The sequence below is a fragment of the Tachyglossus aculeatus genome, chromosome 22, assembly GCF_015852505.1.
Source record: "Tachyglossus aculeatus isolate mTacAcu1 chromosome 22, mTacAcu1.pri, whole genome shotgun sequence".
NCBI lineage: Eukaryota > Metazoa > Chordata > Mammalia > Monotremata > Tachyglossidae > Tachyglossus > Tachyglossus aculeatus.
This window is the reverse complement of record NC_052087.1, coordinates 44,094,597-44,111,146: the sequence shown is the minus strand read 5'-3', so window position 1 is coordinate 44,111,146 and position 16,550 is coordinate 44,094,597. Positions and strand designations below refer to the sequence as shown.

Below are 16,550 nucleotides of genomic sequence, written 5' to 3'. Positions count from 1 at the left end.
GCTCACAACCTAACAGAGAGGGAGAACAGCTAGCAAATTCCCATTTTACAGATGAGGAAACTGAGGCACACAGAAGTTAAGTGACTTCCCAAGTCACCCAGAAGACCAGTGGTAGAACCAGGATAAGAACACAGGTCTTCCGACTCCCAACCCAATCCTCTTTCCAATAGACCTTGCTGCAAACAACACTGCGACCTTGGTTTCATCCTAGACAGTTTGTTATCCTTCTACACTTGACATTCAACTGTGGCTAAAATCTACAGATCTTTCCTCCACAACATTACCTGGATCGACACCCCCACCCCCCCCACCCCACCGCCTTTCTCCATCCAAATGGCCACCATCACAGTCTGGGAGCTCACATGGGACAACTGAATCAGGAGGAAAATGTTGACGGGAAATATGGAAGAGGGGAAGGTCTCGGCTGTTTGGGAAGTTTCTATCTGATGGTGTCAGTCTTCCCAGCTCACAGTAATGAGGTCAGCAGATAAGCAGGTGTGAGAGAGGAACTAGGTGGAGGCACTGTATTATATTTGCAATTTATTTTTATATAAGTATTTATATTTATTTATATTAATGTCTGTCTCCCACTCTGAACTGTAAAAGTCTTGTGGCAGGGAATGTGTCTGTTTGTTGTATTGTACTCTTCCAACCACCTAGTACAGTGCTCTGCAAGTAGTAAGTGCTCAATAAATCAATTGACTGACTGACTGACTGACTGGTTCTTAAGGAAGAGGTACAAGGGTTGGAACAGTCATGGAGGTGATAGGAATAGGACTCCCTGAGGGACGCCCAGAAGCAGCATGGTGTAATGGATAAAACACAGACCGGGGAAATCAGAAGGTCAGGGATTCTAATCCTGGCTCCACCATCTGTCTGCCATGTGACCTTGAGCAAGTCACTTTACTTATCTGTGCCTCAGTTACCTCATCTGTAAAGGGTGAATTGAGACTGTGAGCTCCATATGAGTACAATCTGATAAATTTGCATCTACCTCTGCTCTTAGTACAGTGCCTGGCACATAGTAAGTGCTTAACAAATACCACAATTATTACTGGAGAAGCAGCGTGCCTTAGTGGAAAGAACATGGGCTTGGGAGCCAGTGGTCGTGGGTTCTAATCCCAGCTCTGCCTTGTCAGCTATGTGACTTTGGGCAAGTAACTTAACTTCTCTGTGCCTCAGTTCCCTCATCTGTAAAATGAGGATTAAGACTGTGAGCCCCACGTGGGACAACCTGATTACCTTGTATCTAACCCAGCATTTAGAACAGTGTTTGGCACATAGTAAGTGCTTAACAAATACCATTATTATTATTATTATTATTATTATTATTAAGTGTTGTTGGACAGAAGAAAGGACACAGAGAGTAGATAAGGGATGGTTGATGATGACTTGGTACTGGTATTTCTCCCAGGAATGCTTAGCCACCAAAGGACCAGAGGACTGAAAATGTCCATGCTGAGCAGAAGCGACAGATCCACTACAGGGAAACAGAATTGAGTTAAATGGAGAAGGCAAGGTAGAGCATGAGGATAGAAGTGAGAGTTTTTTATGGTATTTGTTAAGCACTCAATATATATCCAACACTGTTCTAAGCACTGGGGTGGATTCTTAGGTTGGGCAAAGTCCCTGTCCTCCAGGGAGCTCACAGTCTAAATTGGAGGGATTTGTTAGGGGATCCAGGAAAGGTACAGAAGATCTGGGATTGATGGAGAGGGTTCAGAGGCCAAGGAGTCTCAGTGGATCAAAGGTAGTCTGGAAGAGGAAGAAGGTGAGGGAGAGAAGTGGCATTAGAGCAGACAGTGAGAAGTCTGCAATTTTTGAATATCTGGCAGAAACAGGCATAAAAAAAAAAAACATGGTCCAAGAGCTTGGCTGGGCGAGAAAGATATAAAGAGTGATGGATGAAGAAAGGAGAGAAGGAGATGGTGGGATTATAGGTGATGAAAAGAAAATGCCAGTCCACACAAAACCTACATACATCCTATGTATATTTGATATGGAAATTTTAAACTTTAAATTCAAATATCAGTAAAGCAAACAAACAGGACGAAATTCTCCATCCACAAGCCAGGGCCAAGCCATACATGTGGGAATTCAGACATCCACTGTAGGAAGTGGAGGCAGCATGGCTCAATGATAACAATGACAGTGGTGGTATTTGTTAAGCATTGACTATGTGCCATATGCTGAAGTAAGCACTGGATTTGAGATGGCCTGGGAGTCAGCAGGACCTGAGTTCTAATCCTGGCTCTGCCACTTGACTGCTGTGTGACCTTGGATAAGTCACTGCACTTCTCTGTGCCTCAGGTACCTCATCTGTAAAATGGGAATTAGGGTACCGAACCCCACGTGGAACAGGGACTGTAACCAACCTGATCACCTTGTATTTACCCCAGCGTTTCATACGGTGCCTGGCACATTATACAGTGCTTAACAAATACCACAATCATTGTTACTATTACTATCATCATTATTAAACAGGTCCTGCCCCACATGGGGTTTGTAGGCTATGGGTGAGGAGGAACGGGTACTTTAATCCCATTTTACAGGTGAGGAAACTGAAGTCCAAGATGTGAAAGTTAATGGAAAGAGCCAGGGTCTGGGACAGGGACAAGGTCAGGATCTGGGTTCTATTCCTGGCCCTGTAACTTGCCTGCAGCATACGTTGGACAAGTTACTTACCTTCTATGTGCCTCAGTTTTCTCATCTATAAAATGGGGACTCAAAACCCAGTTGCCCTCCCTCTTGAGCTATCAGTCCCATGTGTGGCATTCAATCATATTTACTGAGCACTTACTGTGTGCACAGCACTGTACTAAGTGCTTGGGAGAGTACAATGCGACAAGTAGACACAATCCCTGCCCACAATGAGCTTACAGTCTAGAGAAGCAGTGTGACTTAGTGGAAAGAGCATGGGCTTGGGAGTCAGAGAACCTGAGCTCTAATCCCGGCTCTGCCACTTGTCTGCTGTGTGACCTTGGGAAAGCCACTTCACTTCTCTGGGCCTCAGTTATCTCATTTGAAAAATGGGGATGAAGACTGTGAGCCCCACATGGGACAAGCTTATTACCTTTTATCTACCCCAGTGCTTAAAAGAGTGCTTAATACACAGTGAGTGCTTAACACATAGTAACTGCTTAACAAATACCATCATCATTATTATTAGAGAAGGGGAGATAGACATCACTACAAATACATAAATTACAGCTATGTACATAAGTGCTGTGGGGTTGGGAGACAGGGGTGATGCACAATGGAGTGGGCGATGGAGGGGAGAGGTGATCTTAGTCTGGAAAGACTTCTTGGAGGAGATGTGCCTTCAATAAGATGTGCCTTGAATGGGGGTAAGAGTAAATGTCTGTCATATTTGGGCATGTTTGAAGGCAGTGGGGAAGAAGTCATTAGAAAGCAAATGGTTTAAATAGCTGTTAGGGAGGGAAGAAGGGAGAGAGTTTTGTTTAGTTAGGAAAGAGTGGGGTTAGAGGTGCAGATGGAGGGGGTGGCTTTTGAGAGGAGGCAGGAAATCTCTTCTAGAGATACTTCTGGGAAAGATGGGAGAGTTGAAAAGGGGGCCAGAAGGTAGAGGGACTGAGGAGGGGCAGGGCGATTTTAGGGATCTCACACCTGATGGTGCCAATATTCTTAATAAAGTAGGTGTCCAGGTCACTGGGGGCAAGGGATGGGGGGGAACAAGGGGCCTGAGGAGGGAGTTAAATGTCTGGAACGACTCGCAAGGACATGGGGCATGGGTGTCAATAAGGGTGGAGAAATAGTTTTGCCAGTCAGAGGACAGGGCAGAGTTAAAGCACGCAAGAAAAAAATTTAAAGTGGATAAAGTCTGCCAGATATTTAGATTTCCATCAGCAGTGCTATGCAGCTCGAGCATGAGAGCGAAGGAAATGGACCGTGCAGGTGATCCAGGGCTTTGGGTTAGGAGTACAAGATCAACGAAGGGTTAGAGGAGGAGTAGGTTGAGTTCAGTTCAGTTCAGTGGTGTTGAAAGCATCTGTTTGGTCATCAAGGAAGGGTAGTTTGTGTAAGGAGGCTAAGTGGGGCATGATGAGTTGAGAAGATTGGATGAGTCCAAAGATCAAAGGTTTCTGTGGGGAAAGTGTATAGAGATTTATGGGGAGGGGGTTTGTGGAAGAGGAGGCAAGTTGGGAGGTTGTGGTCAGAGACTAGGATTTCAGAGTTATTGAGGGTAGAGAAGCACAGTAGTTAGAGAGTGATGAGATTCAGTGTGCGTCCAAGTTGGGGAGTGGGCGAATTGGGGTGGAGCAGGAGGTCAGCGGAGTTGAGAAGTGATAATAATAATAATAACAATTATTATTATTATGGTATTTATTTAGCGCTACTATGTGTGAGGCATTGCGCTAAGCGCTGGGAAGGACACAAGCAAATTGGGTTGGACACAGTTCCTGTACCATGTGGGGATCACAGTTTCAATCGCCATTTTACAGATGAGGTAACTGAGGTACAGAGAAGTGAAGTGACTTGCCTAAGGTCACACAGCAGATAAGTGGCAGAGTGGGATTAAAACTCGTGAAACTCAAGAAGCAGAGAAACTCAAGAAGAAACTTCAAGAAACTCAAGAAGCAGCGTGGCTCAGTGGAATGAGCCCGGTCTTTGGAGTCAGGGGTCATGGGTTTGAATTCCGGCTCTGCCACTTGTCAGCTGGGTGACTTTGGGCAAGTCACTTCACTTCTCTGGGCCTCAGTTCCCTCATCTGTAAAATGGAGATTAAGACTGTGAGCCCCCCGTGGGACAACCTGATCTCCTTGTAATCTCTCCAGGGCTTAGTACAGGGCTTTGCACATAGTAAGCGCTTAATAAATGCCATTATTATTATTATTATGACCTTCTGACTCTCAAGTCCATGCTCTATCTGCTAAATCATGATGCTTCTCAAAAGATAGAAGACAGGCAGCAGAAGGGTCATCAGGAACATCTATGTAGATAGTGATGTCCCCAAGGATCAACTGTGGGCGTGGAGAAAGAGAGAAGGAATGTGAGAAAGGGATAAAAGTGGTTACAGAAGTTGGAGGTGGGACCTGGGGTGCAGTAGAGAACAGGTTAGATGGCAGGGATGATTTCCAATCCGATTATCTTCCGCCTACCAAGGGTTAGTGGAAGCAGCTTGGCTTAGTAGAAAGAGCCCGGGTTTGGGAATCAGAGGACATGGGTTCTAATCCTGGCTCTGCCACTTGTCTGCTGTGTGACCTTGGGCAAGTCACTTAACTTCTCTGTGCCTCAGTAACCTCATCTGCAAAATGGGGATTAAAGGTGTGAGCCCCACGTGGGTGAACCTGATTACCTTGTATCTACCCCAACGTTTAGAACACTGCTTGGCATATAGTAAGCACTTAACAAATACCATAATTACTGTTATCATTATTATTATTATTATAGTGATTACAAAAGAATAAGAGATTAAAGAGAAGCAGGAAAGCCTAGTGGAAAGAGCACAGACCTGGGAATTAGAAAACCTTCTTTCATTGATTCATTCATTCAATGATATTTACTGAGCACTTACTGTGTGCAAAGTAATAATAATCATAATAATGGCATTTATTAAGCCCTTACTCTGTGCAAAGCACTGTTCTAAGGGCTGAGGGGATACAAGGTGATCAGGTTGCCCCACGGGGGGCTCACAGTCAATCCTCATTTTACAGATGAGGTCACTGAGGCACAGAAAAGTTAAGTGACTTGCCCAAAATCACACAGCTGGCAATTGGCGGAGCCAGGATTTGAACCCATGACCATTGACTCCAAAGCCCGTGCTGTTTCCATTGAGCTACGCTGCTTCTCTTAAATACTGTACTGTAATGTACTGTACTAAGTGCTTAGGAGAGTACATTATAACAATAGATACATTCCCTGAGCACGAGGACTTTAATAATAATGATGGTATTTGTTAAGCAATTGCTATATGCCAAGAACTGTTCTAAGCATTCCCAGTTCATTCATTCATTCAATCGTATTTATTGAGCGCTTACTGTGTGCAGAGCACTGTATACCACCTACCTGCTGTGTGACTTTGGACAAGGCATTTAACTTCCCTGTGCCTTGGTTGCCTCATCTGCAAAATGGAGATTAAATGCCTGTCTCCCTCCTACTTAGAATGGGAGCCCCATGTGGGACAGAGACTATCAGCTTAATCATTTCGTATCTATCTCCAGCATCTAGTACAGTGCTTACACCTAGTAAGCTCTTAACACACAATCATTTTTATTATTATCATCATCATCATTACCGGAGCCTCATTATGACACATGTATGCACTATGTTTACATCCTAGAGGGACTTCTTTGTTGATTCTTCTCTAGAGTGTTCAGCCCATTTGGGAAATAATGAGGAGGGCACAGCACATATTTGGCAAACATAGCTCTGAGCCAAAGCATGGGCCTTCTGAAGCAAACAGTCCTTATTTATAGCTGGGTGCCAGCCGGGATCCAATTACCATTCATTTGTATCTCACTCAGCTATTAGAGTAACATAGGTGACTCATTTCTTTGATACTGTTGAATAAAGGTCTCCCAGGCACGGGAGGTGGTGAGATGGTGTGGTTTTTCTGAATAAATACTCTCACTTGCTATGCAAATGAGATGACAGGACTGTAAATAGTGACAGATCCTTGAAAAATGGAAACTCGTTGTACATCGCGGCATCCCCTCCATGTTAATTATCAACAGTGTTTCAAGCCTGGTGTATGTATTTTTGTCATTCTAAATTATATCCTGTTAATGAAAATTACTTCCTCTTTACAGAATCTGGACCCCATGTGGCTAAGGCAGAGATGAAAAAGAATTCAATTAACCGCAATTTGAATAAATGCCAATTATTTTGTTGCCTTGAATCTTATCAAATATCTGTTTTTATTTTTCTCTTTCAGAACTCTTTCAGGATTTTTCCAACACAGAGTCAGAACAAGAGGTGGGCCAGGCTTACTGGGCTTCCCCCCTCACACACACCACCAGTACTTTCTGGAGGGAAAAGATTGTCCTCTCCCAAGTGCTTAGTACAGTGCCCTGCACACTGTAAGCACTCAGTAAATGCCACTGAATGATTTGATTGAGTTCTGGAGGATACCCATACCCCATCAGTTCTCTGAAGCAATGAAATATTTTTGCTGGGAAAGTTGGCCGGGTCCTAAGCAGGACGCACGGTTAGTTTGCTCCAGAAGGAAGGAAAGCCTGAGAAAGGGGTGAAGCAGCATAGCCTAGTGGAAAGAGCATGGACCTGGAAGTCAGAAGGACCTGGGTTCTAATCCCAGCTCTGCACCACGTCTGCTGTGTGACCTTGGACAAGTCACTTCATTTCTCTGTGCCTCAGGTACCTTATCTGTAAAATCGGAATGAGCTTGTATCCACCCAGAGCTTAGTACTGTGCCTGGCACATAGTAAGCACTTAACAAATATCAAAAAAAAGGGGCCAAGGTGGGCCAGAGACCCTGCGAAGCCAAGAAGAGAAGACTGGCTATCCCATGATTCAGGAGTACTGGGAAAGGGCCCAGAGCACTTCCTATAAACTGTACTACCTAAAAGAAAGTGGGTTTTACATACCACCCACTCAATAAACCTGAGACTTACACCTTCCTCCTTACTTCTAGCCTGCATCCCTCTTGCTGCAGTTTCTTATTCTCCCTTTCTTGATAGCAAACAGCTGCTCCCCTTCCCCCCAGTCACACCAGGTGCCATGTTCCCCCTTTGGGCACTCAGCAAATATCCACTGTTGATGAGAAGACAAAGAAAAAAGAACTGCAATATATTTTAAGCACTTAGAACTTGCCACTCACTGTAATATATTTGTCTTGATGTCTGTCTCCCCCATCTAGACTGTAAACTCATTTGTGAGCAGGGAATGGATCTGTTTATTGTTGTACTATACTTTTCCAAGCACTTAGTACAGTGCTGTGCACACAGTAACCCCTCAATCAATATGACTGAATGAATGATTTATTGAATCAATGAATGACTACTAAGCATAGCGATAGATACAAAATAATCAGACACAGTCCTGACCCTCATGGGGCACCCAGTCGAAGAAGGAGGGAGAACAGATATTGAATCCCCATTTTACGAATGAGAAAACTGAGGTATAGACTTGTCCAAGGTCACACAGCAGGCAAGTAGCAGAGCCAGGATTAGAACCCAGGTCCTCTGACTCTCAGGCCCGGTCTCTTTCCACTAGGCTATGCAGTTTCTCCCTGGCATAATAATAATGATGGCATTTGTTATGCACTAACTATGTGCTAGGCACCATACTAGAGAAGCAGTGTGGCTCAGTGGAAATAGCACAGGCTTTGGAGTCAGAGGTCATGGGTTCAAATCACAGCTCCACCAATTGTCAGCTGTGTGACTTTGGGCAAGTCACTTTACTTCTCTGTGCCTCAGTTACCTCATCTGTAAAATGGCAATTAAGACTGTGAGCCCCCCGTGGGACAACCTGATCACCTTGCAATGCTTTGCACATAGTAAGTGCTTAATACATGCCATCATTATTACTAAGCCCTGAGTAATACCCCCAGGCATAATATGATGGCATAAAGCAACCAGACCATCCCATTGATCCTTGGGGCCTGCTCCATGGACCAGCAATGAAATGTGGGCTGAAAAAGTACACATCAAGTATTGACATCTCTAATGCTTGTGGTTTGTCCTCGTTTTTATATTCATTACTGGAAGCCATGCCGGGTGTTTAATTTCCTAAGTATTTGGGGGCTAGAGAGAGTAACCTGAAATGGGCCATTCATTTTCTCTGTCTTGCTTAATAGACACCAGTGATTACCTTACTACTTACTATGCGGTAATGAATCTGCATTTGTTTCCTTAATGGGTGCCCGGTCACTAGTTTAAGTAGCAGCTCGGTGCCAGGGTATTTAGGATATTATATTCCGCTAACGGAAACCACACTTGCAATTCTGATGGGGAATGTAGGGAGTGAGGGATCAGGTAGAGAAGCATCTGGTTCCTGACTCAATGAGAAACCCTCAACAGGTTTCTCCCAGAGAAACGGCTCACTTCATAGGAGTTTCATGGAGGGCAGAAGCATTCTCTCCAAAGGGTGCCAGGCTCCCCAAATTGTGGCAGGCCTTGTCAGTGGGTCAACAGGAAGCCCGGGAACTATGGGAGGCCCTGCCCATCCCCCATTGGATGGCTTTGGGTGCTGCTTATTAATAATAAATAATAATGGTAATAATTACTGTGGCGTTTGTTAAGCGCTTACTGAGTGTCAAGCACTGTACTAAGTGCTGGGGTAGATACAATATAATCGAATCCCATACCTATTCTCCCTCCTACTTAGACTGTGAGTCCTTTGCAGGTCATGGACTGTGTCCAAATAATTAACTCAGTGCTTAGAACAGTATTTGGCAAATAGTAAGAACTTAAATACCACCACTGGAAATAAAAGGAGAATAGGTAAATGAGGGAGAATAGGTAAATCCCCATATTGCAGATGAGAGGATTGAAGCACAGAGACGTTAAGTGATTTGCCCAAGATCACACAGTAGGCAAGCGACGAAGCCAGGATTAGAACCCAGGTCCTTCTGATTCCCAAGCCCAGGCTCTTTCCACTAGACCACACTGCTTCTTGCTGCTGTTTTGGAGTCTCAATATTGGGGGGTTCTAAGTCTGCGAGTAGTGGCCACCCAGATGGCTAAAGCCTTAAGCGAGGTATGATGATGATGATGGTGGTATTTGTTAAGCACTGAGGAGGAGAGGGTCGTGAAGAGCCTGAGGTTGGGCATCTGCAACGTCCTGGAGGAGGTGAGCTCATTTATATTAATGTCTGCCTCCCCCTCTGGAGTGTAAGCTTTTTGAGGGCAGGGAATGTGTCTACTAAATCTGATGTACTATACTCTCCTAAGAATTTAGGATAGCAGTCTGCACACAGTAAGCACTCAGTAAATATCACTGTTTGATTAACTGATCATATCACCATTTAGAACATCAGCATTATTATTAGAGCATACATGATTGTGGCCTAATGGTTAGACTATAGGTCTGGGAGACAGAAAGAGCTGGGTCCTAATTCCAGCTCTACCACTTCTCTGTTGTGTGACCTCAGGTAAGTCACTTAACGTCTCTGTGACTCAGTTACCTCATCTGTAAAATGGGAATTGAGACTGGGAGCCCATGTGGGACAGGGACTGTGCCCAATCTGATTATCTTGTATCTACCCCAGTGCTTAGTACAGTGCCTGGGACATAGTAAACGTTTAACAAATACAATTATTATTATGATGATGATCCTATTCATTCATTCATTCTATCGTATTTATTGAGCACTTACTGTGTGCAGAGCACTGTACTAAGCACTTGGGAAGTACAAGTTGGCAACATATAGAGACGGTCCCTACCCAACAGTGGGCTCACAGTCTAGAAGGGGGAGACAGACAACAAAACAAAACATATTAACAAAATAAAATAAATAGAATAAACATGTACAAAAAAAATAGAGTAATAAATACATACAAACATATATACATATATACAGGTGCTGTGGGAAGGGGAAGGAGGTAAGGCAGGGGGGATAGGGAGGGGGAGGAGGGGGAGAGGAAGGAGGGGGCTCAGTCTGGGAAGGCCTCCTGGAGGAGGTGAGCTCTCAGTAGGGCCTTGAAGGGAGGAAGAGAGCTAGCTTGGCGGATGTGCGGAGGAAGGGCATTCCAGGCCAGGAGGATGATGTGGGCTGGGGGTCGATGGCGGGACAGGCGAGAACGAGGCATGGTGAGGATTGCCTCCACAATGCAAGCTATAGCATGCTTATTCTCTTTCACTGGGCACCATTTATCAGTAGCCCCATTCATTTCTTGGTCCCTTGATATAGTTTTAACTATATGCTGTGTAAATCCCAGAAATCTGCATGTCCTAAAGACATGCACCAAATGGCTCCTACCCACCAAACTATGTGTTGAAATTGATCATATTAGGATGCAAATTCAACTTAACAGTAAAATGAGGACAAAGGATAAGTTTAAAAAAAATCTGTTTGGCTGTGTCCATTTAAAAAGGACTCCATTCCAGTTGTACCCTCTCTCTGTTGGAGACTCACACTTTTGAAAACTTCAAAGGGATGAACTTTTCAGAAGCTGTTTCCTCAGCTGGGTTGTGGCTTGAGCCCATGGGCTTCCATGGCATCCAGCTGTCCCCCTCAAAGGTTCCAGTTACATTATTCATTCATTCATTCAATCGTATTTATTGAGCGCTTACTGTGTGCAGAGCAATGTACTAAGCTCTTGGGAAGTACAAGTCGGCAACATACAGAGACGGTCCCTACCCAACAGCGAGCTCACAGTCTAGAAGGGGGAAACAGACAACGAAACAAAACATATTAACAAAATAAAATAAATAGAATAAATATGTACAAGTAAAATAAATAAATAAATAGAGCAATAAATACGTACAACATATATACATCACTTTAACTCACTGTGCCTCTGACTCATCTGTAAAATAGGGATTCAATTCTTGTTCTCCCTCCTACTTAAAATGTGAAATCTCTGTAGGTCAAGGACTGTGTCCAACCTGATTATCACTTAGTATAGTGCTCTGCACACAGTAAGCGCTCAATAATATGATTGAATGAATGAATTATCTTGTATCTACCCCAGCATTTAGCATAGTGCTTGGCACACATAAGGGCTTAACAAATACTACAGTAGTAATTATTTATGATCTCAATCAGTGGTATTTAGTGAACACTATGTTGCAAAGCACTGTCCTAAGTATTTAACTTTTAAGTCGGTGGGATTGACCAAGAAGGGATGGTCAACCCCCTGGGCCAAATATCATTGCCAGGAGTGGGATCTGTCAGGGACCATTAGTGTTTGAGGTGTTTCCCCATCTCCGGTCCCAACTGTCTGGCCCAGAGAAGCCGCTTGGCTTAGTGGAAAGAGCCCGGGCCTGGGAGTCTGAGGACCTGGGTTCTAATTCCACTTCTGCCACTTGTCTGCTGTGTCATCCTGGGCAAATCGCTTACCTTCTCTGTGGCTCAGTTTCCTCATGTGCAAAATGAGGATTCAATACCTGCTCTCCCTCCTACTTAGACTGTGAACCATTCATTCATTCCTTCAATCGTATTTGAGCACTTACTGGGTGCAGAGCACTGTACTAAGTGCTTGGAAAGTACAATTCAGTAACAAAGAGAGACAATCCCTGCCCACAGCAGGCTCACAGTCCAGAAGGGAGAGACAGACATCAAAACAAGTAACAGGTATCAATAGCTTCAACATAAATAAATAGAATTAGATATATACATACACATCAGAAGAGGTAAAAGAGGCATTAATATAAATTGAATTATAGATATGTACATATATACACAAGTGCTGTGGGGTGGGGAGCGGGGTTAGAGCAAAGGGAGTGAATTGGGGCAAGGTGGGAGGGGAGGGGGAACTGAGGAAAAGGGGGGCTTAGAGCAGGAAGCCTGATTGTATCTACCCAGCACTTAGTGCAGTGCTTGGCACACATTAAGTGCTTAACAAATACTTTAATGTTGATGTCTGTCTCCCCCCTCTCTAGATTGTAAGCTCATTGTGGGCAGGGAATGTGTCTGTTTATTGTTGTATTGTACTCTCCCAAGTGCTTAGTACTGCGCTCTGCACATAGTAAGTGCTCAATAAATACTATTGAATGATTGAGCAAATGAATAATTCCCCGCTCCACTCTGCGCCTCCCCGGGCCTTCTCACCTGGTCTCGGGTGTAGGGAGTGTCCACTCTCTTTTTGTCTGAACAGGCCTCCAGGAGCACCTTCATGGCACTCAGCTGGAGGAGCATCTCGCAGGAGATGCTGTCGAAGAATGTGATGTTAGCGAGGGCAGCGGAGGCGAGCAGGAACACTTCCCCGGACGAGGCTTCTTGGCACAGTTCTGGATGGTAGGCAGGGAGGGGTAGGGAGAGGAGCCAAGATGAAACAAAAGAACTCCAGCCTCCAGGTTGGACACCTCTAATCAACTGCTAGAAGTGTCCCTTCCATTCCTCTTTGCCCAGTGGGTGATGGTGGTGGTTGAGCTGGGCAGGTGACCTCTGACCCCAGGGTCCATTCCCAGGGAGGGCTCTGATCTCTCCAGGAAAATGGACGAGGACCAAGGTCCTCCCAGTGATCCCTCTTAGTCATCCAGCTCGCTTCTCTGCAGACTACTCTAGACGTCACCCAATCAATCAGTCAGTCATCTGAAGACTACACCAAAGGGGTTCTAGAGTCCTGGGGAGAATTGAGCAGTGGATTCCATCCTTTTAATAACCCCCTCTTTCTAACCCAGGCTCATACTCACCCAGATTTCTCCGGATCTACCGAGATGGCTAACGGTGAAGAGACCACCCTCACACCTTCAAATTCCTGTGCAAGTTTACCCAGAAATCCGATTTCAGCATGTGTTAAAATGCTTCAACAGAGGGGAGGCAGGAGCCCATTCCTCACTTCTCCCTTTCCCCAGGAAAGGATTGGAGTGGAGTGGAATGGATTCCCCAGAGTTCAGCTTGGGCCCAGCCTTTCCTTCTCACACACTGCAGATCTTCCTCCCTATCCTTTCATTTATTCAATTGCATTTATTGAGCGCATACGGTGCGTGGAGCACTGTACTAAACACTTGGGAGAGTACGATATAACCATAAGAGACTCATTCCCTGCCCACCCCTGCGGCCTCCACAAGGCCACCAGTCTGATGTTTGGGTCAGCGGTCATCCTGCATGAGGAACGAGGCGTGGGTGAACAAACAGAAACCCCTTCTGCCAACTGAGAACCACTTGGAATGATTCTCAATTACTTGGGCAAAGTCTGGCTTTTGTCAGCTGGTGCCACTGCCCTCTAGTGGATGCAATAGGTCAGGATGGACTTCACGTTTTCTCCTTTCTCCCCAGAAAGTTGTATTGTTATGAATAATAATAATAATAGCATTTGTTAAGCGCTTGCTATGTGCCAAGAACTGTACTAAGCACTGAGGGAGAAACAAGATGATGGGGTCCTACATGGGGCTCACAGTCTAAGAAGGAGGGAGTACAGGTACTGAATCCCCATTTTGAGGGATGAGGGAATTGACACACAGGGAAGTTAAGTGACTTCCCCATGGTCACACAGAGGACAAGTAGCAGATCTGAGGTCCTCTGGCTCCCAGGCCCATTCCCTTTCCACTAGGCCATGCTGCTTCTCGTAGTTTTCCAAAGATCAAAGCTCCCTTCCCAGGTCTAGAGTTCAGTGCTGATTTCTCCATTCCCCAAGCCACAGCAGTTGAATAGCAGATGGATTAAGGCCCTGGGTCTGGCTGTGAGGTTCATGGAGGTGGGGGGAAGGGGAGAGAGAAGGGACCCAGAGATTTCAGCGATAAGGAGGTGGGCAAGGGAATGTGTTTGTTTATTGTTATATTATACTCTCCCTAGGCCTTCGTACAGTGCTCTGCACACAGTAAGTGCTCAATAAATATGACTGAATGAATAAATGAGTGTAGACCCAGACCCCTGGATACTGATCCTCAGAAAGGAATGCCAGCAAAGCTGATCTCTGCTGGCAGGCTTTACCCCTCAGTGTGACAGACCTTTCCGAGGTGGACAGAGCTCTCTTCACTGGCCAGTGGTCATTACTGACCCAGTCCCAGTCTTCCCGCCCGCCTGCCCACCAAGGGCCCTTGGGAGACTCACTGATGAGAGCTGTCACTATTTCCTCCATGTTCTCCAGGAAGCTGCTGAGATGTTGGGTGAACGTGAGGTGAGGAGAGGTGATCTGGGCCACCACAGCCGCCGCCTCGGCCCGCGTGGCTTCTGAGTGGCTGTCGTCGGTCAAGATGTCCACCAGGCAGAGGATGCCATCCACCTGGGGGGGACACATCAGGGTCAGCCCTCCCATGACTCTGCCTGGATTCTGAGATGGGAGGGTGAGTGGCCGAAAATCAATCAATTAATCAGGTCATATTTATTGAGCACCAACTAATAATAATGGTATCTGCTAAGCACTTACTATGTGCCAGGCACTGTTCTAAGCCCTGGGGTGCATACAAGCAAATTGGGTTGGATACAGTCCCTGTTCCATGTGGGGCTCACAGTCTCAATCTCCATTTTACAGAAGAGGCAACTGAGGTCCAGAGAAGTGAAGTGACCTGCCCAAGGCCACAGAGCAGACAAGTGGCAAAGTCAGGATTAGAACCCAAGACCTTCTGACTCCCATGCCTATGCTCTATCCACTACACCATGCAGAGCACTGTACTTGGGAGATTTCAACAATATAAGACACATTCCCTGCTCACAAGGAGCTTATAGTCTAGAGGGGAAGATGGTCATTAATATAAATAAATTATGGATATGTATGTAAAAAACCTACTAAAGACAGTCCCTGCCTTCAAGGAGTTATTGTGGGAAAGAAGGCAGTCTCTACTGAGGGCAGAGGAGGGAATGAAAGGGGAAGAAATGGGTGGTAGAGGGTAAATAGGGGAGTGTCTAATCTGTGAACTCCTTGTAGGCAGGAAACATTTCTACCAACTCTGTTATATACACTCTCCTAAGCACTTAGCCCAGTGGCCTGCACAAAGTGCTCAATAAATACCACTGATTCGTTGATTGAGAGGAAAAGTGGGGAAAGAGGAGGGAAGAGGTGTCAAACCCAGAGAGATGGATCCTCTCTGCAGAGAGCAGGATGCTTCCTTGATAAATAATAATAATAATGGCATTTATTAAGCATTTACTACATGCAAAGCACTGTTCTAAGCACTGGGGAGGTTACAAGGTGATCAGGTTGTCCCACAGGGGGCTCACAGTCTTAATCCCCATTTTACAGATGAGGTAACTGAGGCCCAGAGAAGTTAAGTGACTTGCCCAAAGTCACACAGTAGACAAGTGGTGGAGCCAGGATTTGAACCCATAACCTCTGACTCCAAAGCCTGTGCTCTTTCCACTGAGCCACGCTGCTTCTCTCTGCAGGGGTGTTTTTTTTATGGTATTTTTAAGAGCTTACTATATGCTGGTCACTCTATTAAGTGCTAGGATAGATACAAGATAATCAGGCTGGACATAGTCCATGTGCCATATGAAGCTCACAGTTTAAGTCAGAGAGGACGATTTTTTTAGTAGTATTTGTCAAACGCCTACTGTATGCCAGGCACAGTACTAAGCACTGGAGTAGATACAAACTAATTAGTTGGGACACAGTCCCTGTCCCACATGGGGCTCACAGTCTTAATTACAATTTTTCAGATGAGGTAACTGAGGCACAGACAGGTAAGGTGACTTGCCCAAAGTCACACAGCAGGCAGATGGCAGAGCCGGGATTAGTACCCAGATCAATCAATCAATGGTATTTATTTATTTTACTTGTACATATCTATCCTATTTATTTTATTTTGTTAGTATGTTTGGTTTTGTTCTCTGTCTCCCCCTTTTAGACTGTGAGCCCACTGTTGGGTAGGGACTGTCTCTATATGTTGCCAATTTGTACTTCCCAAGCGCTTAGTACAGTGCTCTGCACATAGTAAGCGCTCAATAAATACAATTGATGATGATGATGATTTAGCACTATGTGCAGAACCTAGCATGTCCAAAACAGAGCTACTTTCTTCCCACACA

At 45.2% G+C, this 16,550-nt stretch overlaps 1 protein-coding gene across 1 annotated transcript in view; it reads right to left on the bottom strand.

The window, feature by feature from the left end:
* INSC (INSC spindle orientation adaptor protein) overlaps positions 1-16,550 on the bottom strand; it is a 114,002-nt gene that overhangs the window by 16,864 nt on the left and 80,588 nt on the right. The window contains 2 exon segments of the mRNA XM_038764801.1: positions 12,693-12,871; positions 14,637-14,808. Of these exon segments, the coding sequence (XP_038620729.1) occupies positions 12,693-12,871; positions 14,637-14,808 (351 nt within the window).